A 9,643-nucleotide genomic window follows, 5' to 3' on the forward strand; every position below is an offset into this window, starting at 1 on the left:
GTAATGTTTCAGAGAGGAGTCTGAGTCGTTTGCGTAATAGAACCCTCCGCTTCAACGCAGCGGTAAACAGAAACCATACTCAAAAATCGATAAAGCAGAGAACGATATTATACCAAGAATATATTCTTTATAAAATCTTGTCTTCTATCTGCAATATTGAGAAATCCTTCTCGAAAACCTTGCGTTTTAATAAAACAGAGCTACCTGCAAAATTTGAAGCTGATCGGAGCATAAAAGTTTTGAAGGTTATTAAAGGTCAAACATTTTTTGCTAATTACAAGCTTTGTCTTTCGAATTAACAAAAATCCTTCTTGCAGATGCTACTGTTCTATAAAACAAAGCTCTCTGCATACGTTCAGCTGGATCAGAGCTAAAAAGTTTAAAGCTTGCTAAAGGTGGAATAATTTGTATCAGCATAGTTTTTGGAGGTCTATAGTTAATCATAGTTATAGCGAGCCATCTTCTCGAGTAAATTACACCGCGAAATGCTCTGAAATAAAGCAGGCGTACAAAAATGTATACTCTGCCTCTCGTGGCTCAGCGTATCAAGTTACGTCCCTAAGGGAAACGGAAGAGCCGATCGGAAAATCGTGACGACCGAACGCGGGCTTTTAATTTCCCCAGACAGAAACAGTCTGGCCACGTCCTCCGTTTTTTTTTCCGCCGTCGCGGGCGCGCGGTGAAAGTCTCCGTGGCGCGCACAGCCTCCCGGGTAGCGCAACCACGAAACGGAGCGGAGGCGAGCCGGGTGAACAGTTTCTACGTGTAAAACGTAGATGCACGGCGCACGTAACGCAAATCATGCGGCAGAAGTGTGGCACGTGTTGTCAGCGCTCCGTGAGCAGAGCAGAGAATCTAATGGAAGCTGTGGCTGCCGCAATTACATAACAAGAGGGGGGAGATTTCAGTTTAAATATGGAAGCTGTCAATCTCCGCTCGCGGCTACACGCTGTAATTAATAATAATTGCCGCGCTCTCCTTGTCGCGCCGCGTGTTAACCGAGTTTTGTCGGCTGATTAGCGACGCATTAGCTGACGCAACACGATCAATTAAAAGTCGCCTGCGAGTGGCGCGATTCGGCGATGATCCTAGGACGAGGGGAGCATTGGGTTGGAACTTATGCTAATTTATTTGGGAAGATTTCATCTTTTGTCGAAGATAGAGTTCTGTCATTTGCACTATAGCAACGCGAGGGAGAGGTTATGTGCTCCAGGGACTTCCATGGTCCTTCTTGTATTAGGGAATTTAATTTAGAAATTTTTTTACTTAGGTCTTTTTACCCAGACCTAACCTAGAACCTCACCAAAATAAAGACCTCCATAACCTACAATTTGTATTTTTATTATTAGCCATTTTTTACTGAACTATAGCAATGTGAATAAAAATCTGCTTGCTCCAATAAATCGCTTCCTTTTTTCCTGCCATGAGAAAGCTCTGTCCACGTGGTATTTTCTATACTTAAATCTATAGTCAATTAATCTGATTATTAGACCGCGGTTTTCCGTGCAAAATAAAAACGCGTAAAATCGGCACAGTTTGGCGAAGGGTCAAACGGAACTGAATCGTATCTTTTATGGTGTCTATTAGCTTGGTCATAAAAGATTTTCACACGTGTTAATGGTCGTGGGCAGCTTTCAGTGCATTTATTAGTTTATGGTATCGATTCTTGCGATTACTGGTCGTCGTCATGCTGACGATGATTTACGAGGATGATTTTTCTGATAACGTAATGAAGAAAGAAAGTGGAGAGACTTCCTGTGAACGTGTGACAATTTAAAAAATTTATTTAAAACAGAACACATACATTTACTATGTCTGTAAATATTTTTAATTAAAGAGGATATTAATTCTGCTTTTTTTAACACCGTTGTTAAGATTAATTTGGCCAGTATAATTTGAGACTTTTCTGAAAAAAAAAGAGAATTTAGGTAAGGAATTGCAATTCAACAATGATTGTTATTTTTATTTTACAGAGAAGTATATAAAGTCTCGAACGAAACAACATCGTGTAATAACAGCTGTAATAATTTTCGTTGGCCATCGCAGTAAATAAACGAATGCTTAAAATCTTTCAAAGTCGCTATTATGGTGCACCAAGGGGTCCGGAATATTGCAAGTTTGTCCGAAAAAAGTCTCTCCTCGCTGGCACAAATGACGGAAATATTTAAGCACAGCCATTCAGGTGCCTCCACCCGTGTGGACTGAATTTATTACGACACCCCGGGGAATGAGGAGGACCATCACGGGATCGTTTAACCGGTTTTTACAGCCGGATCGAATAATTTTCTTGATAAGAGCCCTTATAGGGGGAACTGCCTCTACTGGTCGAAAATATTCGTTTTAAATAGGTTTACTTAAAAAGAGCACTATAGATTTAATTAGACTGAAACTTTGTACACGTATTTATTATACTTTTGTTTAATTAGAAACATTTTATTATTACGATTGGACCAAAAATATATTTTATATCTCCTGTGGACTGAAAAGCTCTATTTTTTATTTAAACTATTTAGTTGAATAATTGTACATATATTCTGAAAATTGTAAAAATTGTAAAAATTCAAATAAGGTAAAATAAAATTTTAAAAACTTGGGTATTTAAGAAAGACCGTGCTACAAAAAATAAAAAATGTTATATAAACAAAATAAAATTAATAATGCACGCTGTCGGGGGTCAGTTCTGGCGATTTCATAGCGGGCGTGTCGCCCAGCATGATCGTATCGGGGTCCTGCTATTAGCACCGTGACATATGTCATCATTATATCCTGCTTGTGACTCATGCTCCGGCGACCTGCTTCACTTCCGCTCTTTTTTCTATCTCTTTACGATACCATTCCGTATTGCGTGCCAATGGCACAATGTTTATAGATCCCCTTTATACGTGCCCGCGATATTTTCGGATTATTATGCGCCGGAGTTATGGCCCGGGCTTCTGCATTGCGGATGCAAGCCGCGGATATAAGGAATTTCAGGCGCTCTCGGAAGATTTCGCGAGAAGAGTTATTGCAAATGGCTTGTAAAAAGGAGAAAAATGCAAGCTGTTCCTATGACAAAGAATTTAGAATCTTTGCAATTTTTATTTTCTCAGCTATTTCCATTAAAGTAGCTTTTCCTGAAATTCTTGCGAAACTTAAACGGCTGTAAAATCTTTAATAAATTTTTTTTCGGAATGAAACTGCAGTAGATTTAAAGAGCAAAGTCTCCCCTTTAAAAAGAGTACCTAAAATCCTCTCTACGATTTTTTCCTACCATTCAATGATATTTTGAATGACGAGTATCGACCTCGACGCTGTTACAGTTTTCACAAGAAATGACGCGAAACTAAAACGTCTGCCCAAAGCTCAAAAAATTTTTTCCGGCACTCGGACCAACGTGAATTTAAAGATCAAAGTCTCCTCTTTCGAACCAACCCAAGAAAATCAATGTACGATTTTTCCTGCGGACTTTATCGCGCTCGAAACACTGTGCGCCCAGGTAGACCACTGTCAGGTTGAACGTTCATCAGGGTATAATTTACGGGCTGTAAAGCTGGGCCCAGTCGATTACAGGGGGTCTCCGCACCTGTTCCGAGCCCGGATGCCCGTGGAAGGATTCGCCGGCGGTGAACTCCCAGCAAGAAAGTCTAAATGCTCGAAACGGTCGGATTTATGCCGCGATGCCGCGACGCGCCGGTAATATTCCGTACAGAAATATGGAATGCGGCGGAGGACTACCGTGCGCAGAAACCCGGCGCTCGGGTCATTCAATGAAGGAAAACAATGGAGGGCCTTGATTTATGGGGGCATTACCGACAACCCACGTACACGCTTAGATCTACATATTATACCAATATTCCCGATGTTTACTGTACGAGCAACTACCGCTATTCGCGTGCACGATGTGAATCACGTCAGCCCCCGGGGCCCCGTGTCTTCCGCAACAGTCCGCTACGCCGGTGTCCCGTATGAATAGCCGAATTCTTTGCAGAATTTGTGGGAACTCCCGGCGAATTTGCTGAGGGCGATGCTCGCGGGGAACGTTGCGCAATGTTATTGACAACTAGCGCGCCGCAACGACGCCTATGAGGTTATGTGAATCGGGAGGGTCTTTTATGAAGATTGTAAAAACGTGGTGTATATTTCGTATTGGCATTATTGATGCACAGAACATAAAATTTGGCAAGGAAGCTTTGATTATTCGGGGGAAAAGAACGAAACCACGGGAACCACGTGGACCACAGGGTACGACGAAGCACGCACGACTACACGCACGGAGCAGCACTTGTTTCTGCTCCTCATCGACAGATGTCGCGATCCTAGTCCCACATACTCTCTCAGCAGCTTACTAATTATTGGATTATCACAATAGTGTTTTTCCAAATGGATTTTCAGTTTTCTAACCTTAACAGAGATTTTAACCCACTGTGCCATGCGTAGGATTCCAAACTTTACACTTGTCATTCAAAGTGCGATAAAACTTTTTCAAAAAATCGTACGATGGATTTGCGCGACCTTTTTGGAAAGAGGAGACTTTGATCTTTAAATTCGCGTTGGTCCGAGTGCCGGAAAAAATGTAGTGAGCGTTGAGCAGACGTTTCAGTTTCGCGTGATTTTGGTGAAATCTGTAGCAGCGTCGAGGTCGATGCTCGTCATTCAAAGTGTCATAAAATGGAAGGAAAAAATCGTAGAGAGGATTTTAGCTACTCTTTTTAAAGGGGAGACTTTGCTCTTTAAATCTAATGTAGTGGTAATTCATAGAAAAATTTATTAAGCAACGTGGAGTCGATTGAATATCGACTTGTTGCTGGTCATGTAGTTTTCAATTACCTTAGCGTTTGCTATAAATCTGTAGCAATTAATTTTTATCTGTATTTACTAAATACTCGACGTTTGAATAATAAAGCTTAGAAAAGCCGCGTTTTGCTCGGCTTTTTCTGAAAATGGTACCGACTGGCCGCGTAATCAGCGGCTCGCGATTAACGCAATAAATATTCAGCTAATGCCTGTTGTTGCGCAACCGTTTCACCTCCTTATTGCCTGGCGGCGGTACACGGCGAGCGGACGGTCTCGCATTCGTCGATGAATTCATACATTATTTCCAAAGCCGTCCCACCTGGCGCCGTCGAACTAGTGGTGGGGAGGGATTCGTCTAAGCGCGTATCTCGTGGAGTAGGAGGCCCTGTTGCAAATCACTTTCATAGTATCGTTTTTACGGCCGAAAGTTATAATTTATCGTCCGGCCGATTCGCGTAACGGGCAGCGCTCGTGTATGCAACGGATTACGCAGCCCGAGACACCTTCGACTCCGGAGCTTTTTAAAAGCTCTAATCCATTAACGAGTTAAAGACGGCGTGGGAACTGGCCGAGTGCGTGCGCGCACGCCTCTCTCTCTCTCTCTCTCTCTCTCTCTTTCTCTTGATCATGCGCCCGCGTTCATAAACGCGGATCGGGCATCAGCGCGCGCTCCCTGATAATTAAGAGGCACCTAGCCCGCGAGCAGCGCCGCCGATCGTTAATTAGGAATTTTCCTGTTCGGGCATCATTTTTACGCGCCGCTCATTTGCATTTAATCGCGCCCGCGCAACGATCCTGTTGAACACGTTCATCGTGTTGCCACTTTAGCTAACGTCGGCGCAATGCCGTGTTGCGAAACCTCTTGTGTTGAGATACCCGGTGTTTGCCAACAGGTGTTTGCCCGAGCTTTTTGCCGGACCAGCTCGCGATTCTTCTTTCAAGTTACGCGCGGATTCGATAAGTAATCGATAAGTATGGTCGACTCCCCACTCCGGGACCCTTTCTCTCTCTGTCTCTGTCTGTCTGTCCCTGTCTTTGTCTCTCTCTCTCTCTCTCTCTCTCTCTGTCTGTCTGTCTAACTCTGTCTCTCTGTCTGCCCATGTCCTTGTCTTTGTTTTTCTGTCAGTCACTGTCTTTATCTCTGTCCGCCTGTCACTGTCTTTATCTCTGTCTGTCTGTCCCTGTCTATAACTCTGCCTGTCTGTCTATTTGTCGCTGTCTGTCTCTGCCTGTTTGTCTATGTCTTTGTCCCTGTCTATGTCTTCGTCTCTGTCTATTTGTCCCTGTCTTTGTCTATGTCTCTGTCTGTTTGTCTGCCTGCCTGTCTATTTGTCCCTGTCTTTGTCTCTGTCTCTGTCTTTGCCTCTGTCTTTGCCTCTGTCTTTGTCTCTGTCCTTGTCCTTGTCTCTGTCTTTGTCTCTGTTTTTGGCTCTGTCTCTGTCACTGTATTTGTCTCTGTCTCTCTATCTGTCCTTGTCCTTGTCTCTGTCTGTCTGTCTGTCATTGTCTTTGTCTCTGTCTGTCTGTCCCTGTCTTTGACTTTGCCTGCCTGCCTGTCTCTGTCTCTGTCTCTGTCTGTCTGCTTGTCCCTGTCTTTGTCTCTGTTTGACTGTCTGTCCCTGTCTTTGTCTCTGTCTCTGTCTGCCTGTCTATTTGTCCCCGTCTTTGTCTATGTCTCTGTCTTTGTCTCTGTCTGTCTGTCTATTTGTCCCTGTCTTCGTCTCTGTCTTTTTGTCTGTCTATGTATCCCTGTCTTTGTATCTGCCTCTCTGTCTGTTTGTCTGTTTTGTCCCTGCCCCTGTCTTTGTCACTCTTTCTGTGTCTGTCTCTGTCTCTGTCACTATCACTCTCTCTGTTCCTGTCACAATCACTGTCTCTATCTCTGCCTCTGTCCCTGTCTTTGCCTTTATCTCTGTCTCTCTCTTTGTCTTTCTCTCTCGGTTCGACAAGCAAATCTCGCACGTATCCCGGCAGTCCTTCCACGCGTTATTATCCCTCTTGTTATTATTATTACATATCGCATTATTACGCCGCGTTATTGCAACAGCCCGTTACGTTTTACTTTCGCTAGATTTCTCCTATTTTCTGTAATGCGACGTGATTGCCGCTGGAATTGAAACGGCACCTATGGACGCGGCGCCACTGGCACGTTAACGACGCCAAATATAGGTGTGTGTTGCGCCTCCCCCGCTGACAAAATCGACGCCGATTATGACCGGGCACGGCGAGAATGCAGCTGGAATCGCTTCCGCGATTGAAATCGATGCGACGCTTTGCCCGCGAGAAGATATTGCGACCTAACGCGGACATAACCTCGCTTAACACGGGCCTAACATATTTGCAATATTTTTGATGCGTTTCTGTATCATTTTTGTTAAATATTTTTGCTGTACTGTTGTTACATTCTTCGTACAGTGTTGCTATATATTTTATAATATTGTTGAAAGTTTGGCGATACATTTTTGGAACATTATTGCAACTTTGCTTGCAATATTGCTAAAAAATTGTCACCTTGCTTGCAACACCTTTTAGCACACTGCTGCATGATTTTGTTAACACTATAGCAACATTTCTCGGACAATCTGTCACATTTCTCTTCTCCTTCTATTTTTTTAAAAATTCTTGTCACGTTTATGCAACATTATCGTCTCTTAATTTCCACGAATTCCAAATTGTAAGATCACCTAACCGATAGGTTCTCGATGAACGACGTGAAGCCTTTTCCCGCCGCATCGCGGCTTTTCCAGGAAAGTTGGAGCCATTATGCTCGCGTCCGTAATCCGGGCCCGCAACTTTTCGCAGCGGGAACGGGGATAGAACCGTATGCAGATGACCGGGTAACTAATTAGTTCTAATTAGGAATTCATGTTTCCGCGGCACGCAAACCTAGCAGAGTATATAGCATATATCCCGCGGAACACCGGATTTTCCTCGCGTAATGCACCACTACCGCCGGCGTCGTTTCCCTACGACATTGTCACTCTCCGCGTTGACGTTGACGCGAACGCCGCGGTAACTGTAAGAAACTGTAGCGGTAATTGGCCGCGTCTCCGACCGTCTAGAATTCGTGTGCGTCACGAGACAGGCATAATTGTTTTAACGTTTTAATAACTCTCGCGTGCACGGCGCACATGCATAATAAAAGAGCTGCTCGAGCGATAATTACGACGTCTACAGTCTTCAGATTAATAAATAATAAAAACGTAGGAATGAATAAATTTGTTGCAAATGAAACTGCTTAAAAAATTTGTAGATTCCGCTACTTATTATGAATATAATAAGTACGGAATACATTTGTTAAATAATTGTCCCAAGCTCAGCAAAAGTTGCTTAATCCTAAAGGGTTTAACTTTTTGCAATTCTTAAAAATAATTTTTTTAACTACTATCTAATGCCTCGAGTATCCTAAAAATAATGATCCCTCTTCACCACTTAAAAATTAATCGCTTCATGCAGGGTGTATGCACGTTTTTATACGCAAGGGTATGAGTTCGCAAAAGGGCGCGCACCTGCTGCCACCTAGACGGCGCCAGGAACTTAATTATTCCTGATCACATTTCGACTGAGAGGACTATCCTAATTGATCCATTAGAGTGTGTCGCAGAATACAATCGCCAGAAAATCGCGGCGAAACGTACATGCGTCGCCGCAGCGGTGCCGTTTCCCTCGTGCGGCGAGTTCCGCCGCGTTTGCGTGCACGCCGCGGTTAAACGCCGGATAAACCGGGGAAAAAACGCAGCGGTAGAAGAACGCGCGAAATGCCGGCGGTCGTAAAACGGCGGCGAGTGTAGGTCGCGGTGTTCTTATCGTGGGGACTCGTCTCTGAAACCGCGTAAACCCGACGGAACGTATCGATCCGACTGGCGGCGCCGCGGCCGCGGCGTCGGATACGGTGTTTTAATGGAAAATCACTGTTCGCCGATCGTCAATCGCTAAGTGCTCGTAAATCATAAACGTTTCCCGCCGCGGCTCTACCGCGCGCCAAACCGGCGAATAATTCACGCCGCTCGCGGCTGAAACTGTTAATTAAGCCGGCACTCTCCGCCGCAAATTCTGATCTGTGTTTGACTTTCTCCGGCGTTTTCTTCTCCAAGAAACTGTACCACTTCTTTTAGCTTATATTATACATTCGTATTAGAAAAGCTAGATTTTTTATATACCCCGTCTTTAAAAATTATTATTATTATTATATTGAAATTGTTGGTGCTTGCTTCTTTGAAGTATTTTAAATGTTTAATAAAAAATCTTTTAGAAATTCTATTTTTTTTTAAATTGTTCAATTTCTGCTTGAAGGCACGTGTGCCATCTATGGTTTGGTTTTGATATATTGTTGGAGTTCGTAGAACACGCAACCTATGTGGGCATGTTTCTTTGACTTAGAACCCATCTTTCTTATTATTGCTGCCCCGCTCCCTGCTAATATTCCGCGAAGAACGAGATTCGTTTCCGAGAGGTCCATTACGATTGCTATAATAGCGCTCATCAGACCAAACCGTCTATCACCTTTACCTTCGTCTTGTCTAATTACAGGTCACGTTTATTGTTTCAGGATGAGAGCGAGCTCTCGAGCAAGCGGTGGGCCAGTGCGCCCCGCCGCCCGGACAGCCCCTGCGTCCTGGGGGCACCAACGTCTAGGGAGGTACGTGAATCTTTGATCCAAATACTCCGTTTCGCTATTGCCATTTCACTATAATTTCTCGCTATTTTGCTGCTCGATTTATTAACTCAATTATTGGTAAATTTTTATATAAAGGCACAAACGATCTTGCTGCAATTTTGCTACAGTGTAGTAGAAGGTAAAATAGGTAGGGTTTATGTCATCGGATTGTTGAATTCGAATTAGTTTGTAAAATACAGACTGTTGAAAATT

General features: G+C 43.7%; 1 protein-coding gene across 1 annotated transcript in view; it reads left to right on the forward strand.

Moving 5' to 3' along the window:
• The window catches only part of LOC144476782 (uncharacterized), a 454,423-nt gene that overhangs the window by 138,804 nt on the left and 305,976 nt on the right, over window positions 1–9,643 (forward strand). Inside the window, exon 3 of the mRNA XM_078194008.1 lies at window positions 9,323–9,412. Coding sequence (XP_078050134.1) covers window positions 9,323–9,412 — 90 coding nt within the window. The remainder of the gene's footprint in view (window positions 1–9,322; window positions 9,413–9,643) is intronic.

The sequence above is a fragment of the Augochlora pura genome, chromosome 11 (assembly GCF_028453695.1).
Source record: "Augochlora pura isolate Apur16 chromosome 11, APUR_v2.2.1, whole genome shotgun sequence".
NCBI classification, from domain to species: domain Eukaryota; kingdom Metazoa; phylum Arthropoda; class Insecta; order Hymenoptera; family Halictidae; genus Augochlora; species Augochlora pura.